At 40.3% G+C, this 21,348-nt stretch overlaps 1 protein-coding gene across 6 annotated transcripts in view; it reads right to left on the bottom strand.

The window, feature by feature from the left end:
• Nucleotides 1-637: 637 nt before the first annotated feature.
• The window catches only part of MYRIP (myosin VIIA and Rab interacting protein), a 217,278-nt gene continuing 196,567 nt past the window's right edge, over nt 638-21,348 (bottom strand). For 3 of the 6 annotated variants that reach the window (XM_065832886.2, XM_071804847.1, XM_071804848.1), the window contains 6 exons: nt 11,871-12,065; nt 7,050-7,211; nt 5,289-5,393; nt 5,133-5,193; nt 4,197-4,315; nt 638-3,516 (listed from right to left, as the gene is read on the bottom strand). In XM_065832886.2, the coding sequence (XP_065688958.1) occupies nt 3,484-3,516; nt 4,197-4,315; nt 5,133-5,193; nt 5,289-5,393; nt 7,050-7,211; nt 11,871-12,065 (675 nt within the window). In that variant the 3' untranslated portion in view covers nt 638-3,483. Of the gene's footprint in view, nt 3,517-4,196; nt 4,316-5,132; nt 5,194-5,288; nt 5,394-7,049; nt 7,212-11,870; nt 12,066-17,860; nt 17,924-21,348 lie in introns of all 6 variants that reach the window. The other 3 variants (XM_071804849.1, XM_071804844.1, XM_071804845.1) reach the window with 3 other exon arrangements.

The raw sequence follows: 21,348 nt of genomic DNA, 5'->3' as shown, positions 1-21,348 counted from the left end.
ATAATTTAACCCCCTTTTTTTTTTTTTTTTGGATGGTCTGTCAGCAAGGAGTGGAATTTTATTATAAGACAGTTACTCTTATTTATAATACAACATATAACTCCCCAAGTGTTACTTAAAACATGCTAGTTTAAATGAACGCCCTCCTGGTGGAGAAAATATGGTGATAAAGAAGTATTTTGATCAGCATTCATCACATGAGACTTCAGAAATCCTGGACTAAGATTAGCGGTGGGGTTCCTGCTCAGTTTGTCATTTTGTGGAGATGACAGTGACAGTTACAGGAATTCTGCCTGGGAGACTCTGTTTGAGATGGTATTTCACCCAACAGCCTCGACAGCTGGGAGAAGACCAACCATCAAATGTTCCTAACAGGATTCCTCCCACCCCAGCCGCAGTGGAAAAAACCTGAACTGAGGGTGTTAAGGCGGGTTCCTCCCTGCAGCTGCGCCAGGTTCTTCTGCGGAGCTGCGGGTCTCCCGGGGTTAGTGAGGGACAGGTCGCTTGTGGACGGGCAGCCCCTGAGCGCTGTGTGCGGCAGCGCGTTCTGCGCGTGTCCTGGCTGAAGTGCACAGAAATGCAATCAACAGAGAAGAACTTTTGTTTTTTCTTTATGAATCAAGTCCTTGAAAAGGCATTCTTTTCATAAATTGCTTTTACTCTTTCATGATTTCTCTTGACAGTATTTCTTGGTGAGTATGCAGATAACAACGACAAGGCAAGCTTAATATTCACTCAGACTTAATCAAATAGATCATATATTCTTCATTTTACCCATTAAAATATTTTCATTTATAAAAATCAATCTAAATATAAATATTACACTAAAGATTGAAATCACTTGATGACAAAATAATTCTTTGTGTGCTATAACATATGCTTTTATGATTTTTTTAAAACAGTAAATTATATCTTTGCACATATTTGGCACAATAAACATTTGTAAAAATTCAAATGCCTTATAGCAGGTGGGATTTATTTTTTTTTCTTTTTTTTTTTTTTTTTTTGCAATGCCTACACAGTACACATTTTTCTGTCAAAGAAGACTGAATATTTTAACATTGTAACACGATAATAGTTGCTTTTCATGCCTCTTAAGGAAAACAACCTATTCCAAACTTTGTTGGCTTGTTTAAATCACACTAACAGAACAAAAGCCAAGGAGTTATTCTATTAAAATTAGTCATTTCTGTATTGACATTACATACACAATATTAGTTATTATTTATTAGACGAATATGTAGACCAACCACCATTAATGACATTTCATAACACGCATACCTGGATAAACCAGAACCTGGGAATGTATTGTATACTTACACGAGAACAGTCAAGGAAGGAGGAGGAGACTGGATAACAAAAAAATTACTAGGTATCCTACTCTGTTTAATCTCCTTTACTGGATTGCATATATAAATAAAATCTGTTTTATATATATGTATTTATATATTAAACAGAGTGGGCCAAATTCTGCTCTCACATCTGTGCAAACCAATTCCAGAGAACTCGTATTGTGAGAGAGTAAAAGAAGGCATAATTTATCCCAGAATGAACATACGGGGTCAGATCTTGGGCAGAAGGAAACTCCTGGAAAGGCTGGAGTGATGCTTATGCATTCTAGATGGGAAGATGGTTGTATTTATTCTAAGGGTTCCTTACATGCAGCTGGACATCAGAATACCGACAAGCTCGATGTCAAATGTGGGTGGCGGATTTGCAACTGGCACTGTTCTTCCAACCATCCTATCCAGCCATTCCTCACCCACCCCCCTAAACACAGCTCAGCCAGGAAACTTGCCCAGTTTTGCCCACATTTGCCCAATCATTCACCCAGCATTCATGGCCTGGTGTCCCAGGGTTCTGCTTTCCTGCTGCACAGCGGGCAACGTGTGGTGCTCTGCTCATGGGAGGCCAGGGAAGGGAGCAGGTCCCCTCCTCTCCTGGTACCCACTGCTCTTGGGGAGCCCACTGCTCCTCAGTGCTGAGGGGAACCTGCCAGCCCACGTCTTCCTTCACAGCACATCTCACATCAACCCAGTCTGCGTTTGGGTACTTGCTCTGCACTTGGTGTGGAAGGTAAGGGATTCATTGGCTTATCACCTCCTCTAACTACCTCCACTGTATTCTTCAGAGCAAAAAGTACCAAAAATTGGCTATATCCTCACCAAAAAGGGTGAGAGGGACACCCTGTAAACACCATCTTCCCTCTTCCCTCCTGTGCATCTGCTCAAGAGCCTTACAGATTGTTTCACCTTTCAAAGGTCTCAAGAAATGAAAGAAGAAATTTTACCATTTGCAATCCAATTCAGAGTGGTCTGATGGCAGTGGGGGTGCTCATGGCACCAGTGACAGGCCCCGGCTACTATGTTGGCTACAGAAGGAAGAGATGTCTGGGCTACATTTGCTCCTTCCTCAGAAAGGCCAAGAAATTGCAGAATTGACTCTCTTACAGGTTGTAGCCAACCTATGACCACCAGCCAGTCAGCAGAGTTCTCATCCACAATGTCCATTCTTTCCTTCCTTCCTTCCTTCCTTCCTTCCTTCCTTCCTTCCTTCCTTCCTTCCTTCCTTCCTTCCTTCCTTCCTTCCTTCCGCCCTCTCCAATCTTAAAGATTTGGTCAGAATTTATTCTGAACTACAGTGTGGTTGGACACTGTCAAGTGGATGATGCTACCAAGAAGAACAAGACACACAAAGGTGTGGGTTTCACAACAGCATTCAGAAGTTTCCAGATGCCAGAATCATAACACATCTGGTCCATGTGTGCTGCCACCAGTTCACGGTTCAACATGACATCCATGTGCCCCCTGCCACCAAGAGCAAAACAGCTAGCTCTGGAGCTAGAACATTAACTCTGCCAAACGTACCCTCAGTGAACAGAGAAGTCTTTGCACATTGCATCTCCTCCTACAAACCCTGTCGAAACTTCCACTGACTCCCTAGGGGCAGAGTTAGGAACACTGACTCTCCATCCCTACCATGCAGCTGAAAAGCAGAATACACTGCACAGAGTTGTTCTTATTGCTCGACAAGACGGATGGCCACATGAATAGGAAGAAGCCAGCAAATACAGATCACAAGTCTCCTTTGTTCTTTCTTTTTGTGTGAAATATTGGCCTATAATTGACTGAGTGTACAAAAACATACTGCGGTTTGAAGACAACATACTTCAGTACAATCGATGGGGAGAAAAAGTGCATCTTAAAATGTGGAGCCTTGCTTTTGAAACTCAGCATCCTTTCTAGAGTCTAGAAAGTCTAAAGTCTAGAGTGAGAACTTTAAGGCAGAGTTTCCTTTAGCAGACCACAATGCTGAAGACTTGGACAGCTTTCTCAGTGAGGTATCCAAACGAAGCCCTATAAGTGAGGCATTGTGGGTTCTTGAGGGTCCATTTTCAGCTGGACATACACAATGGCTGTTAAGTAAAGGCACTCTAGTGTACAGCCTTAGGCAGTGTGTTATTGGCAGTAGGGAAGTGTAAGTTTAGTACATCACAGCAGATCCTATAGCAGGTTCCTAGAACAGAGGGGCAGGAAAAAAAAACATGAGTGAAACACAAAACAAGCTTGCTGAAGTTTCTAGGGACAAGGCTCTTCCCCTTCCCACCCATTTTCCATATATCTAGTGGCAGACTGCTTCAGACAATCAGGTTTTTTCCCTATCCCTCTACGGCTGCTCTAGAAAAAAAATCATCAACAGCTGTCTAGTGAAGCCTGTTTGTTCAAACCCTAAGGAGCCAATGCATGGTCTACATACCCCTTAATTTCACTTAGGTAACCTTTGAATATTTCTCAAAGATTAGTGAGACTCAAGGTGACTCTTAGCTACTGAATTACAGTGTGCAGCTGGTTCTGTGAGGGTCAGGCTCAGAAGTGTGAATTGCAGGGACCACTCTGTTTATCTTTTTTTTTAATAAGGGTAACACATTCCTGGAGAGCTAACAGCCAGAATACATTCACCATTCACACAGGCTGATGTTCAGGAGCACACATCTACTATTCTATGGAATATCAGACACCTTTCCAGGACACTGGTTGTATTTGTTCAGACCTGCCTCAGCACTCTCTGTTCTTTTTCCTCAAACTATTAAGAAAAGATTTGTGAAGATGCTGAAATATAGCTGTCTATACAGATTCCGCTATCTCGCTATTTACTGCTTTTAACAGAAGCTTTAAAAACATTTGGTATGAGTTTACCATTAAATCCTTGGCAGTGCTTTTCCTCTCTTTAGTTCTTTGTGTTAGAGATCCTTGAAGCATGAAGTTTCTGTTAAACGTTTTGACAGTGGTAACTGGAGAACCATCTATTTTTTCACCTGGGAAACATACAAAAAGGGAGGTTTTTCACATAACAGACTGAAGCAGGTGTGACAATATTCCTAAAGAGTCACAGCTTCCAGAGAGGTAGAACTTCCCCTAAGACCTATGAGGAAAGCTGGATTTAATTTAAATGAAAAATAGCAGGCTGCAATACTCAAAATTTATTAAAGTTTGAGGCCATGTCAATCAGTGGAATTACACAAGAGTAAAACAAGAGCAATGCAAGGTGAAGCAGGCCTTGGAATTGTCAGAGATAATGCACTGTGGGGTTAAGAATAAAAAGGAGAAAACATGAAAGAAAGAAGCACTTTATTTTATAAAGCCAATTCACAGCCACACCTTAAAATACCAGGAACATTGCTGAGCCACATCATATGGACTGAAATCAGCAGACATAGGAAGCAATAAGAAAGCAATGGTGGTTTGTGGAAGGTGGCAACTGGCTTTTGGTAATAAAACATCGTGACTGCTTGGGCCTCACAGCCTGACCCCGGGCACGCCGGAGCAGCAGCGTCCCCGCTGCAGCAGAATTCAGCATTTCTCATCTGCTTTTCCCAGCCTTCTGTTTCTGTGCCTATTAATTTGCCACTGTCACAACGTCCACAGAAAGAGAAAGTGGTGCTACTTTTTGATGTGCTGAATATGTGTTTTGTTTCCTGTAGGTACAATGGGAAATGAGGAAGGTGGACATATTTAGGCTTTCTTGGTTTGTTTTGTAACTTAAATCTTTTCCCTGCTCTGCTGAACCGTACATTATATTGAACTTTATGAAGACAGACTCTCTATATAACGTACACAACAACTTAACTGCACCTTTTATTGGTGGAGCTGGAAGTTTTCTCCTCTGCTGTCTTGATGAGTCTATTGTATGCATCTGTAAATAACACACAAGTATTACTCAACTCCATTACAGAAAAAAAGGCAAGATTTCCCCAATGTATTTTTGAATACTACATAATGTTCTGGCACCTGGTTTGTTTGCTTTTGATCCCGTTTCCTTGTCAGGCGAACACATGGAGCCACGTTCAAGCCTGCAACAGTGAGAGCTGATATTCTGCTCTCAATATCTGAAATCTTCAAAGAAAATAAAAGAGAGAGACAGACAGATGGGGAGGGGGAAAAAGAAGTTTTAAAATTACTGTAGATGCCACAACTAAAATATATCCCTCCCCCAGTTAAATTCTCTTTGATCGAAAAACACAAACAGATGGCTAACTTCTTCAGCAATTCTGACACTTTCCTGTATTCTTTAGTCCTGATGTTAAAAAGAGCTTAATTTGTTAGTAAAGATGGAAAAAAAGAACAATCCAACCTACCATGTGACTCCAAGGAAGAGGCATTTTACTCCTTTTGAGGAAAAAAAGAAAGGAGGAGAGAAACCCCCTATCTGTCATCTCCCAGTTACCTTTAGCTACATAATCTCAAGTTCATTCAAGCTGCATTTTTCAAAGGCTGCATTCAAAAAATGACTTTGTGAGACACTCTTCCTAATTCAAAATTAACTTAATGCATGCACAAACTAGATCCTCCATCACAAAATCTAAACATTTGATCTTAAACATAATTTACATGTATATGTATGTTAAACACAAACAATGCATAAATGCAGGTATACACTACGTAAAAACGCTCAATGGAAAACAAATTGCTAGGAAAAGCGAAAGTCCAAGAGTGCAAACATCTTGGGGGGAAAGCAGACTGATGCTGAGACTAGCAGAAACAAATGACGCTGAAAGGGAAAGAAGTGTCGGAGAAGTCAGACATATAATCCATCTCCTGATTCACGATGACACCTGAAGCTGTTCACTCTGCACAAGACCTTCAGTTGGCCTCTTTGCCATCCTCCTTGCATAGCTTAGGCCTCTCTCCTTCTCACCTCTCACCCCCTTAACATATTTACTGTAAAACAATGACCAAAGCCAACAAAACATCACTACCAGTTCGCCATCTAGTGCAGCAGTGCACTACTGACATCAGAGAGATGTCAGGCTCTCAGATCTTTGCTCAGTTCTAAATTGAGCGTGCTGCCACTGTGTGAAATAACTGGGTACTTCCCATGAAAGCACAGGCAGGTCAGAGTGCCTGGCTTGGCACAGGCCGGGCAGTGAAAGCATCGGCAGTGAGTTGCTAGCAGTGTTATCTATCCCCTTGAGGTCCGACAGCGTTACCTTGTTCAGCTTTTAGCACCAGATCACGATGTCCTCTTTGGAGCCCCAGACTTGCTGGAGCCTGCCAGAGAGACATGAGATCACAGCCCACAGGAGCAATTGCCTTTTGGCTGGGATGTGTGCTGCTTAGCAGCTAAACCCCAAGGCAGGCTTGTGAGTGCCTGGTTCTGTTTGGCTCAGCGGCCGGCTGCCTTTGGCCATTTTCGGTAGAACAATACTGACAATGGCTTTTTTTATAAAGCACTTTACAATCTGCTGATTAATAAACTGCCTAAGACTGTATTTGCAGCCTGAACACAGCCACGTGTGTGATATAGACCATGTGAGCTGCCTGGGGCAAGGAGTAGGTTCAATATTAGTATTGCAGCAACAGGCTGTTGTGCTCCGACGTCCATAAACAAGCTGGGGGAAGGAACAAACAAATAGAGCACATCTGGCTGTGCTGATTTACGCATCTCAGTCAGGCTTTGCTCAGCTCCTGTGATGCAGTCATGTGGACAAAAGGCAAGCACTAGGTAAAGTGGTGTGAAACCTGCAGGTAGGGAGGAGCTGCTGCCCTCACCTGAAGCTCTGCATGATGAACCTGGGCGGCCGCTGTGGCCACCTGATCCTCCAGATCGGCCAGTTCAGATTCTGCCGTAACACTGTTGATCTTGCGTGCAGCGTCCTCCAGGTTGGTCAGCTGCCCCTCCAGCCCGTACACCGTGCTGGCTGTCAGGTACACCTGCAGGGCCAAGGCAGGGAGAGGCGTCAGTGTTTGCTGTTTCGTGGGCACGGAGGTTTGAGCAGACTGCATCTTCCATAATGCCTTTGAGCTTGTCTCCTTGCTAGACTGCCACAGGGAGACTTACCTGGCAGAGGAAAATGAGGGGGGAATAATCTGAAAACACATCACCACAAAGAGAAGGGTAGCATGAGGTGGCTGAACTCCAAATTTCATTCTACAAAGGTATTCTAAAACAGATTCATTCCAGATTCACCAGCAAAAAAAAAGAAAGCTGAAAAGTTTGCTTTTTTATTTTTGATATGCAGTTGCATAACAAAACCCCTGAAGTCACGAGGGGAAGTCAACAGATCACACCTCGTATAAAGCTGTGTTTATTGAAACATGTCTAATACCTTCTGGCAATCAAAACTGTTTAGTAAAAGCATGTGGTTATTAACATCTCACAGAGCAACTGTGCTCACATGTACAACACAGTTTTCCAACCCATCCTGCTCTCACCTAAATATACAGCAGCCAAAACTTTCCCACCTCCTGGCCTTTTGGAGTCAATGTGTGGAGGGTCCATAAACTTATCTGGACCACATAAAAGAGAATAAGAGACTTCAACATCTAGAAATCTTCCCTAGAACATAGAATCATAGAGTCATTTTGGTTGGAAGACACCCTCAGGATCATCAAGTCCAACCATAACTCTAGCACTAAACCATGTCCCTAAGAATCTCATCTAAATGCCTTTTAAACACCTAAAAAATTTTAATAATTTGACCCACCTACAATACTTCTGATAACTGCAGGTAAAGGTTGCATTTCCTATTCAGCTCCTCAGAGCAATAATTCATGATACACTGTGTTTTATGTGTTTCTTTTATTTCACAAAGAAATTTAAGGTACATGGCCAGATGGAGGTCTCCGGTGTATAGCAAAGGGTAATTGTCAAGCATAATCTTTTCACATCTGTGCTTAAAATTGTGCAGACCCATGCAGTGAAAATACTGCACCTTCTGCCTATTTACTAGAGAGCCAAAAGACTCTTTTCATGAGGTTTGTTACAGCACAGAGGAAATGAAATATATATTCTGATCTTCCCCATGGGCAGCCTCACTCACTCTAATAGCAGTAAAGACTGTGGTGCTACAAAACTATCATGAATTAAACATATTCTGTGGCTGACTTCATGGTTCAAGGGGCAAGCAAACAGGATCTGAGGCAGATCCTTGAGCAGATACCTTCACTTCACACCTGTTTTCCACTCATGTTATTGTATCTGCCCACAATTGCTAGATCATACAGTCATTTGACACAACAGGTATTCAAATAATTTCTGGCCATGCTGTGACTTTATGGATAAAAACTGATAGAGAATTATTAGATTAAGATTTAAGTAAGTGTTTACTTTTCATTGTTTTTTATTCTATCATTGTTTCTTAATTGCTTGCAATAGTTTTTGTTTTTCTATTGTATCAGTTGCTTCAAAGCATAAATGTATATACTCTTTTTTTTTCATGTATGTGACTTTGCTGAGAAACAAACTCACTACATGTTGTGTGAACTGCATCTTGTAAGACCAACAGTCTAACTGCAGGCACGAAATATCTGAAAAATGTACATGCTGATGCAGACAGAAACGCTTCTGCTTTTGTGGGTTTTAATTATTCTTTCCATTAATTTAAATGAGACATCTTTGTGGTGCAGCATACCACAGCCACTTCAGCTTAAAAGTTGTTTTCAAAAGTTGTGTTTAAATTTCCCTATCATGTCTAAAAGCTCAGAGAAAGAAGAAAAAGGAACATTATGAACAGAAACATCTTTAGAAAGTTAAAGAAAAGATGCATTTAAATGCTCTGCCAAAATTTTCTGCACAATATATTGTACTTTTCCAGAGTGAGAAAAAAATCTAAAGAAAATAGGACTAATAGAAAAATGTGGGAAGGGAAGGTCATCCATGTTTTTGTAAGTCGTAGCCCCTACATTTGCTAAATTTTAATTTTCTTCAACATCTTACAGCTATATCTAAACAAAAGATCTTTCTAAAAAACATTCATGTTACATCGACAATTGTTGTGCTTCCAAACAGCAATGGGCTACTTGCAGGTTTGCACTAAATTATGTGCTTATGCTTATATTCACGTTCACATGCAGATTGTGGAAGCTTATTTTACTACCACTTAGTTATGCAGGTGCTGGTACAGGTGGCCCTACATTCTCCCCACTGATGCGTACACAGTCCCCAAAATGCTGCAAAAATGAACAAAGTGTCTATTATACACCCAGATCCTCTGCTGCGAAGAGGATATGCTGCATGCAGGTAAGCCTCCAGCTGCATCGCGAAAAGTTACAGATTCCTGGATTTCTAAAGGCTCTTTAACTCTGCTATGGAGTATGGTGGTGAAATTTTGAAACCGTGAAGTTTTGCCACCTACTTCAAATCCTGTGTGGAGCAGAAAAACATGTGGGGTGGGGGAACAGCAAAGCTGAACTGGATACCTGATGGATTCTGCAGAGAACTGAAAGAAGCTAAACCAGGGATATGCTGCAAGGAGGGCAAGGCCATAGCAAGAAACACTCTGCCCCAGTGCCCGGTCTCTGCCCAGTGAGAAATGATCAGTCCGAATGAACAAGGGCCACGGCACCACAGACACCAAAGCCCCAAAAGGACGGGAGGGATTGTCAGAGTGCAACAGGGAAAAAAAACCAACGCACCTCGGGTAGTTTACAAGACAGTTCTCCACAGAAAAAACATGTGAGAGGAACTCTCCCCAAGTTGTACTCTGTCCTCCTGAGGAATTTCTTAGTTTTTTTAAAGAGATGGTCAAGCCTGGACTTGGATTTTTTTCTGTATTCACTCTCCTGGCAAATGCATTCTGTGGCATGTGGAGCTAGGATGCTTCACTATTTCATGAGGGAGAAAATCTCCATCTACCTGCTTCTACTATTCTGAAAAAAAATAATCAAATTCCTAGAAATTGTTGTGTAAGAATGAAATGGACATCACAGTAGGTGGCATGAGGAAGGCACTTCACTTGCCACAAGCTCAATTTATACCCTCCTCTGGGCACTAGAGCAGCAACTGCTATGGGAAGCCGTCACCATTCTGCAGAGGGCCATATCTGAGCAGCCCCATGTCCAGTGTCTCCTGGATGTGTCCTCCTGTCCTACCCTCCCAGCCACACTGGGGAGGACTCCCAAGCCTGCATTGCTTGTTTGTTTTAAGTTCCCCTCCCAGAGAGGAGCTGGGAGTGAGGACGCCCATGTAGAAAGCTCCATGGTAGGGCTGGCTCTAGTGGCTGTGGTGCCCCAGGATGGAGGACAGGAGATGCCTGCAACCAGGACAGTGTGTGGGAGGGTGAGGAGGAGAAGCATCATCTCAGCTGGCACAGCGGAATGCCTGGGAAGGCTGAGCAGAGGTCAGAAGGAGAGGTTAGGAGGTGGGGTTACGATTGGGAGCTGGTTGGGAAGGAGTGAAGGTGCTCTGGGGTGGGTTGGAGGGCATCCTGTTGGTCTGGGCAGGGGGAAAGGGCTGAGATGGAATCAGAGGGATTAGAGGAGGTTAGGAATGGTAGGATCTAATTTGGGAACCTCTGAACTGAAGCAGGGCTGCGAGCTCTGAGCTCAGAACAGGTGTGTCGGGAGGGATCAGGGAGTTGTAGGACTGGTGGGGGGCTCTGGAGAGGCCCAGTGGCAGCAGTGGCTGGCATTGCGTTGAATTATCTCCCCCTCAGCCCCTAACCTGGGGCTGTTCTGGAAGTGCATTTCTGTAAAGGAAACTGATTTTTTTCCCCCTAAGAAGTGATTCTGCCTTTGAAAATTTTCCAGAGGCTAAAGAAAACAAGGATCTATTTTCTTGAATTGATCAGGATGTTATTTATAATGGGGCAACCCAGATTCATACCAGATCTTCTTTAAAAGCTCCTAATGAAGGGAAAAGACACTGAAATGTAATCAGTTAAATGTGGGAAAAAGAGAAAAATCGAAAGTTACAAGTGTACCGAATCCATTAAGTGGGTGTATAAAAATTACCAATGAGTAGTGACTTCCCTCTATGATTGAGCATTACACTTTTCCCTGCAGATGACAGGTACTCATGAAAAAGGACAAGTGACTCAAATGTGGCCAAACAGAAAAGTTTGTTTAATTTGTCTCCTCCAGTCTGCTCTTTTTAACAGTGCAGCAGGCAGCTCTGGCTCCCGGGGTGCTCAGTGCAGAACGCTGGCAAAGCATGGCTGGATCTTCCACCACTTTGTGTGACTGAGGATGTGCTTTCCCTCTCTGTCCTTACAGTAACAAGGCTGTGCTGGGATTTGGAGACATGCCGTTTCAGCAAGGCATGGTGCAGTTGCACAGTCACAGAGGTTTGGAGGGCTTAAGTTAACTTCTGAGGTAGAGATTCTAAAATGAGTTGTAAAACCCAACACATCCATCCTGCCTCCTTCCCAAAATGTCTTAAAGTACACATTAAAAAAAAAACCAAAACAAAACACAGCTAAGCACCCCTTTGAAACCAGATTTTCTGTTCTGTGTGTGTTTGCTTAATAACCCAGAATTAATTCTGAACATCCACTGATGCTGCACACATGCTTTCCCTTCTCAGTTGGCACCCACACACAGGTACACTCATTCACACACACGACACTTGCACATACTGATCCACGTTCTTACATTTTCTTCCAGTGTGGTGAGCTGCTCATCGAGCCTGACAGGGTCCGTCCCCAGTGGGAACGTCCCTCTGCCCCTGTCCTCAACGTCAGCTGGGAAGTCGCAGGGACTGGTGGATTCTGCTATCAGTTCTTCAGTGGCGTTGATGACTTTCAGGACCTCTGTAGATATGTTGCAGAGAGAGACAGCAGAGTACTTCTGTTTTGTTACAAGAGCAGACAGAGAAAACAACAGCATCAAATTAGCACAGAGGGGTAATATGTAAAATCACCTTGATAACAGCTGTAGCTTTAACCATTCTAAAACAATGTATTTGGCTGGCTGTTGTGAGCAGACACAAGAACTCTGTGATGAAATTGGAATCTACTTTTCTTTTTCTCCCTCCCTTTTTCACACATGCACACTGATACAGCATGTAAAATTACATACACACGCAATTCTTCCACAAAACAATTTCTGCTGGGGAAATGGTCCAAATCTTATCCCTCATGAGCATACAAATATCCAGCTTTAAAATCCAAGTGAGCTAGAGAAGGCTATTTTTGCAATAGCATTTTAAAAAGGTTTTAAACCACAATCTTCCTTTTTCGGTACTGGCAAACAGATGTGGAAACATCTGTCTCCATATCTACAGGAGCTATTGCATTGCAGCTGCAGACATGGGAGAGCAATCTTCAGCTGCCCTATCAGGATGGCAGTTTGCAAAGGTACTTGCTGTGAATTACATGGTAGGCCTCCCAAAAAAGCTCGAGCTATAAGCATGTAAACACTTGTATCCTAATTAAAAAATCAAACAAGAACCTGTTTTATTATTTATGAAATAATTTTCATCAAATACCATGGAAAACGATGCCGTTTTATCCATTATTTTTTGTTTTAAAACAACTGTAAGCCTTTTATCAGTGTTCCTAATTTGTAATTAAATATCCCAATTCTGATGATTCTCACAGAGCTTTAGGCTTCAGGACCACTCCTCTGATAGCAATAAAATTTCACCTGATGTACCCTCAAACATCAAGCTCAACATCCAAACTATATGGCTTGAAGACTGAGCCAAAGCTTGTTAAAGCCAATACAAATACTGTCACTGAATTTATGTGCAATGCCTTTAGTGTTGCTTTGCCTAAAAGAAAGTGTTGGAAGTTTAAACCTATAATTAATTAATTCCTCAAACCTGCAAATACTTAAGTATGTGAATTAGGGGCCCACCCATCTGTAAATTTTTCCACAAACAAAATCTCTGAGGATTAAAAGTGAGGAAACAGTCTTTGGATTCTATACAGTAAATTCTATAGTACAGAAAAATATAACTGGTTAAAAAAGTCTGTATGCTATGTAAACACTGTATTAAACAATATGCCAGCTGGCTTCCTAGGCAGGATATAGGACAAACAGTGTTCTTTGGCTTCACACAGGCCCTGGCGGGTTTAACTGGGAAACCTCTTTTATTACCTCTTTCCTGTAATTAGCTGTTCATTTTTATGTTAGATAAGACTTTTATACTGAAAAACTACCTTTTTAGCAGCATGTGTTCAATAATTGTGTATCAATACATTAAGGTATCTTTAGCACTGTTACTTCTCTGAATTACAAGAAATAATTAGAAAGATGAGATTAAAGAGAAGGAGAACAAAGCAAATATAGTATGATAGAGCACACAGATCTTTAGCTTGTTAGGACAGCCAGCAGAGCCCCAAACAAGTCAGCCTAGGACTCTCTTACTGAGAACAAATACTTGAATCCCATAAATAGCCTACTGGTTTTTTCCATTTATTTTCACAAGTGCCAATTAGGTTAAAAACAGATCAATAATTTTATAGGACAGAAAAGGGAATCAATGTTACTTTGTTTTATTATTTGCTTTTACAAGTACCTAATTCTTATTCTATTCTATGAGTAGTGAGCAAAAAAGAATAAAGGCCAGAGACTACATTTTCTTCATCATTTTCACTGATGTATGTTCTCCATTTCAAGAACTGCAGCCTCATTTCAGTGTTCATTATTTCTTATATTTTTTATTATCCTTTGTAGCTATTGATGGATTTCCAAAAAAGATTAAACTGAATTAGAAAACAGTGTTCTTACACCAGAACATGAGAATCCATATCGGCATTTATCACAGACCAATTACTGCAAAACAGGTTTTCTGGTTTTTGTTTCCCTGGTAAAGTGTTCTGTGAAACCAAGATTTTTAGTAAAATACCTTACCTTCTCAATAGGTAAGGGGTGATGGAAGGAAAGTTAAATGTGAAATAAATGTGATTTTTTGCGTTTTTAGAATGCCTAGGTAAGTTCTTAGTGGCAGATGCTGTTTGACTTTTAAAACCAAAGATTTGCTTCACATTAAATGCTGCACAAGGCAGCTAGATGAATGTTCGCAGCGTGTTTGCATCAATTAACAAATCTCAAATCTCATCCGCAGGTATCTAGACCAGGAGTCACAACGTTAAAGCTGTTCTTTAAGCTTGTGAAACATCTGCCCTAGAGTTTAAACACTGTGAGGAAACACATGGCAAGCAAAAGTGATTTCTCTTAGAGCATATCTGAAGAGTGAAGAAGAGCATATCTGAAGAAGCATATCTCCCAAAACTTCGAGCACAAGCAATATTTCACTTTATTTAAATCTAAATTTTGTGAAAGTTTTCTGCTAAATGGTATTCAGAACTCAGCTTCGCCCCGGGCTGCATTTTACAGAGCAGTAGGAAGAGATTCGTGTCTGCACAATGCAGACGTAAAATCAACCTGCGGGGTGTTCAAGGTTTCTCAAATTGGACAAACTGGATACTCAATGAATGGTTTTTCATATGTTATTACCTTTTATTTGAGTAACTGTCAAAAGCTTTTAAACCAGCTCACATTCCAAAATGTCCAGTTTGCAAATCTAGTGAAATACTCTGGATATAATTATTCAACATGGGTAAGGAAAAAAGGAAAACAAAACAAACACCAAGAAAAGAAAAAGAAGGGAAAATGTCTTGGAGTCTCAGTGCTTCACAATCCTGTCCCCTCCCCAACCAGCCATGTCAAACTTCGGAGTTACGAGGTTCTATAAAATCACCTAAAATTCGCAGACACATGCACACCAAGATCATCCTGGTAGGTGGACATTTCAAATTGCTATAAAGACCTCTTGGCTGTCTGATTTATCTTGCCCTTGCAGGAAAGATCATTGTTAACACCTGCAAAGAGACAGCTATCATGTCATGATGAAGTCTGTCTTGTCAAGCAAGTCAAAGAATGAGTATGGATGCAATTGATGCAGAAAGCAACCTCTCCTACATATATCTAGCACACAAAAGCTATGCAGGACCATTCTTCTCAAAACACTGGGACACATTCTGATTTCTACTGTGCTCCCCTACCTCTGGATTATCACCACCCCTTCCAAACAAAATCTATGCAGCTGATGCAAATTTGAATTTTTGTACTGGTTACGAGAATCTCATTTTTACTGAATTTGAGATTAAGAGGTTAATGGAACAAAGAAAACATGCATTTATCCTTTTTATGATAATTAACATCTATGCTCACAAGTACATTAAAGACACAAAGTCAAAAGAAGATGCTCAATTTCCGAAGTTCTTTGTGGAAGAGTATTCAAACCAATGAAATACTAAAGTGTGTGCATGCACATACACATGTATGTGTGCCTGCGTGTATCAAATATAACAAACAGCATATTGTAAAACTTCTTTACTGTCATTTCTATTTGTAGTTGGACAGATGGAAAGGATTCCTGTTTTGCTGAAGATAATGCTTCAGTGGTCTAAACCAGCTCTTGCTGGCTCTTAGCAATTTCCCTCTCTTCTGCTGTCTCTCTATTTCTCTCCTTTCCCTGCTGATGCTGCAGATGTTTCAGATATTGCCTTACTTAAGGATGCTACACTGGAAGGCACTTTATAGAACAGTACTTGCACCCTTGCACAAGGTAATGGAAGGAAAGCAGGATGATAAAACTGAAGCAATGTAAGTGTCCAAGCTGCTGAGAGTAGGTGAGCATTAAGTTCTTGTACGCATCTCAGCAGTCTATGACATCTCCACATTATTTCCTTTCCATGAACATTATTACTTTTATTTTTAATACTCCTAAAGTAAAGTTCTCCATCACTTGAACTAATTTTTTCTCCACAATGTACTCAGCCATTAGCATTTTCTTTTTGCTACTACAATGTTATGGCATCGTTAGGCTCTATGAAACTAGCACAGGAAGCAGCCACTTGCAATTCAATAGAGAACAGCTGACATCAAGAGTAAGATCACAGAAAAGAGCAAGGGAAACTTGCAGCCCTGGTGGTATTGACCATGTCCATGATGACTTGTAGAGCAATCATTTTTACCTCTGGTCTCAAGACATCCTATCACACTTTCGGTTACATGTCAGTTTCCCAGTCAATACCCTAATTTTTTTGTAGGGAGTTGAGAGAGGCTGGGAAGAAGACAAACTCTGCTTTGCCACTGATCGATTTGTTTTTTCAGAGTAACCTGACTGAACCCAAACTTGATGAAAACAAACCCAAAACCCAAACCTGCCTCCTCGTCTCCTCACCCTGCGGGAGTTCATTGTACAGCTTTGAGCAAAGACTGAGAAAGAAAGCTAAAATTTACCTTCATATTTAGTGGAAGACAAATGTACTATGATGGACTATGGCATTATGGAATTACTCTTCTGTGCAAGTTTAAGACTTTCTTCCTGGACCTTAACATCAATATCTCATTTATGGGCACCCATTTAGAAAAAGAAAGCCAAGTTATCTTACAGAGTGAGCTATTATTCTACTGACATTCTCCAAAGTATGACACAGACAAATACAGTCTCTGGTTTTGATTATGCTCAGTAATTCTGAATATCAGATTTTTACTAGTGAATTCAATCTACTGTTCTAATGTAGTAACAGATGTTATTCCTAATAATTTTTAATGCCTCATTTCTAGAGATGAGTTGCCTATAATAATGAGAAAGGAAGCTATTTTCCAAAAGGTGAAATATTATGGTCCACACTGGAAATGGAATTATTTAAATCTTAAAATCCGCACAGGATTCCCTAAGAATATCTATAATGGACGTAGGCTGATGACATTGCACAAATGGAAAAATATTTTTTCTTTAAAATCATCCTTGATATTTTTAGTAAAGAAAGCCCAGATGATTAAAAGGTGATTAAAATTCATAGTACAAAATTTAACTCTGAGAGTAAGGAAAAAACAAAAATTGAGGAGTGTTTTGCTGATTTAAACATCAACTTTTGACACAAAAAAAGTGATTATTTTATGACTGAGAGAATACTACCAAATTAATTTGCTTACCACTACACAGAATATACTAAAAATAGCATATATTTAAAAATACAAGATAATAATTTATTTGTTCATGGAATAAAATGAAAATCTGTTTATAAAATCTAATTCTTCTAAGATGAGACTCAAATAGCACAGAATATGAAACCTTATCCCATCTAGACAAATGATAAGCAATAGACACTAGTAGCAAAGTGAGAAAGTATCTACTACCTACGTATAATGAATGAATTAAGGGTTTTGTTTATTTTTTTTTAATTGGGAGCTTGTAAAGATTTTCAAAGACGATTACAATCAGAAGTTGCTAAAAAATCTAATTGCTGAAATATTTTTTTTTCAAAAATTTTTAATATAGGTAAGTACATAAGAATAGGAAGATCATAGACCTTATCTTTGTCTCCTGTTCTTCTTTACTGATAAAACCAAATTCTCATCACCAAGCCAAATAAGAGAGCCAGTCTGCTCCATACTCATCACTCCCATCATAACACAGAGCTAGCTGTGATTACAAAATAATTTTCTGCAATGATTACTGATTTGGTCAAAAGGTATGATCTTTTCAGGCCTGGTATTTCCAGGAAAACATTTTGAGTTTGAGAATTTTGCTTGGAAAATGTGGAAACCCTCAATATCACTTTATAGCATCTCTTACTACGTAAGAGATGTAAGAAGACACAGACAAAACAAAGCATTCTCACCTGCTGCAATACAGTGGATAAAAACTGCAGCTTTAAATGAAGATCAAAAGCCTTTTGTTTTTCCTAGATAGTGGGAAAGCAGTTAAATAAAAAGGCAGAAAAGATATGTTAACAGCTACACAGGTTAACATTTATATATGTTCAGACTTACAGAGATCTTTAGGATGAACAGCAAGGATAAAGAAACTAGCTAATACAAAATATCATGAAATGTAGATTTTACATTTACTGTTAAAATATTTAAAATAAAGCAATGACTAATTTATTTTTGTTTGTGGGATTTAGAATAACAATCGCATTAAGACAGATATTGCAAATGCCACATTATTTTTTATAAAATGAAACAGATGGGATATAACTGATTTCCACCATCACAAAACGAAGTGGCACTAGCAATAGAAAAAGATTTTGCAGCAGCGTTAAGAAAAGCCAGCTATCTTCAATTTTTGTGTCCACGCAATTGCAATTTGGACACTGTATGTATTTCCAGTTACAAAAGGGTCTGGACCTCACTTACACCACAGTCAGATGCTCACGTTGGAAAGACCTGGGCTGAGTTAAGACATCTTGTGCCAAATCACTTCCTGCGGTTTGCTGCTGTCCCTCTCCTGGACTTCACTGTCCCAAAATAAACAAGTACAACCCTTCATACTATCACTCGTCAGTGTCAAGTCGCTAGGTTTACCTTAATCCCCCTAATTTACTTAGGTCTATTTAAACTAAAATGAAGGTGTTTGCCTTGAAGTCTCTGGGCTGCTTACACAAGACAGGAAAATAGTGACTTTTTTGTTACAGTCTATTTCCCCGAAATTTGTTACAGCAGCTTACAGTGATCTTCACTAACTTTATCTGTAAAATGGTTTTTACATTTTCTTCCTAAGTAAATAAACCCTTAGTGATCAGACAACTGAAGGAGGTTCCCACGGGTATTCATGAACCTGAGCATCAAATCCGAGACTATGAGAATCTTGTTTACAAAGGCGCTCATTCCCCATGTGAATCCCACTGAAATCTTCACTTATTCTGCACTTCTCCAGGTAGATTCAACAGGGCTTTGATTCACTTGCTTTAATACGGGCAGACAAGGTGCAATTTGAAATAGATGAGATGGACCTGGGAGCTGCATGTTTCCTCTGCACTAGCAGTTAAAGGTCCTGTGGGATACCCTAAGGCATCTCAGATGGAAATATCTATATCCATACTGTATTGAGCCCAGAAACTGCGACAGTTGGAGCAACACACTGCCCACTATTTTGCTTGAAATTGAAGATTCAGATTTTGACAAAATAAACCTAAAACCAACTTAGTTTTCTATACTAAAGAGCAATAAATAATAGTATAATAAATAAAAATAATAAATAATAGTAAATGCATGAGATAAATCTCTTGAATGAGATTTTTCTCCAGCAAACTACTACTCAGTTTAAAACCAAACAGATACTTGACTGCTTTGCTGAACTGAGAACTTCAAACTTTGGATCCATTATCCCAATGTGAAGATTAAAGTCTCACACCTCTTCCAGAAGAAAAAGCCACTGTTTTCGCCTGCCTTAACCAAAATCTTTTTTCTCTGCTGCCATTCAAAATCCTGTGCATAGATTATCTGTAGTTCATAAACACTGTGATTCTGTGATTAAAGATCACTTTTTACAATGCTGTGCACATTCAGTTTTCGAATCTGGACTTTGGAAGACTGCTCAAATAGTTCGCACCGTAATAAAAGCCATGATCCATCAAAACACAAAATTTTTTCCAAACATCTTGCATATAAAAATGTGAAACAAAAGATATACAAATATCTTCCGAGTTGTTAACCCAGGAAGATGTGATTGCATTACACTGTTCAGTATTAGGGGGCAAAACAGGAAGCTACTATACTACATAATTATATTTTCTTGCTTAAGTGAGCCATGAGGTTCTGGCTCACTTAGGAACATTTACTCTGCCATGGCTAAAGTTTTCAGGCATATGAAAGGGGATGGCAGTTTCCTGTTAACCCCTGCCCAGACCAACACAACAACCCAAATACCTGTGAGTTCCTCAGCAACATTTTCATTTCAGAGAGTTGCAAGGTAATGATCACAAAAACTGCTGCTCCGTCTTCTGTGAGGATGGGGCATGCCCCAGCCCAAATGGCTAATGGAAGCACAGTCGTGAGGAGACAAGGGCTCTCTCTTGTTATGATAGCACTGCTGTTACAACATCACAGCCATCCCTACTGTGATGCTTTCACAGGAGATATTCACTGCCATGTGCCCACCAGTGCCATTCTCCTGCAAGGCTGCGAGCATATTTCTCTCCAGAAAGCAGGTCCCATGAGTCCTCCCTGGCCTGACCTCTCTCCCTGAGCCCTGGCCAGCCCAAGGCACAGGCACCAGCACACACCACACCAGTGAGCTGCCCACCCACATCCACCGGCTGCTCCTCCCGCTAAAGAGGGATGCCAGGCATCATCATACCAGTAGTTGAAAAGTGCTAATTTACCTGGTGAAAAACGTAAGATGTACTCTCTCAAAATGATAATACAGGCTTCTGGCACAAATACACACGAAGATGATGCTCATAGTACGTACTTTATCCAAAATAAAGTTTCATACAACCCAAGATGAATACGTTTCCAGAGAATGAAGGCAAAAATATTTCACAGAAAGAATATTCACGCTGTTAGTCATACTGTCAAGGAACTTGGATGTTTCACTTACAGAACAGGATCTCATTGTGTTACCTAATAAACTTACAGGTTGTCATTCAAAAAAGAGTTGTTCTGTGCCTAGTCATGCAATAATGTCAACAGAAAGCAGCAGGATTTAAACAAACTTACTAAGCTTTGGTTGTAAGAGTCTCTGAGTAGAACTAAATGCATAAACGGATTAAAAGAAATTCCTCAAGCACACAGCATGGGGCATCAAACTGATGCAAAGGGGAGAGAAACTCAATGTTACTACTGAAGTTTAACTTGCTCACTTATATACCTTACGCAAGAAGGAATACAAAGTAGAAGGAGACAAAAAGAGAAACACAGTGAAGGTTTATCTGTTTTGGGTTTTATGCTATTTGCGGCAATTTGCAAAAGTGGCAGGGGTTATTCTGTTTTTTAAACAATATTTCTATAGTTTCTGATATAGTGGTCACAGTGGTAGACTGCATGCAAAATGTAGTCTGCATTAGGCACTGCTGAAATTGCCTTCTGGAATGTAATTCTGGGGTATGCCATGAAATACAGATCCAAAGTATTCACCTTCATGAAAGCATTAAAAGAGAAGGAGAGAGGATAGAGGAGAGCAGGAACTAAATACATCCCATTGATCATGCTTGCCATTCTCAATATCAGTGTCACTATGATACCTCCAAGGGGATTTATATTTTGCTTTTTTCTTTAGGTATTTGGTTAGAGTTTTGGGAAGCAAAGCAAAAACAAACACAAAAACCACTAAAAAAAAAAAAAAAAAGAGCAAGGCAGAAAGAACTGTGCAAATCACTGTGCTAGC

Source organism: Patagioenas fasciata, chromosome 2 (genome assembly GCF_037038585.1).
Source record: "Patagioenas fasciata isolate bPatFas1 chromosome 2, bPatFas1.hap1, whole genome shotgun sequence".
In the NCBI taxonomy this organism is placed as follows: Eukaryota; Metazoa; Chordata; class Aves; order Columbiformes; family Columbidae; genus Patagioenas; species Patagioenas fasciata.
The sequence above is the reverse complement of the archived record's forward strand: the minus strand, read 5'-3'. Positions and strand labels throughout refer to the sequence as shown.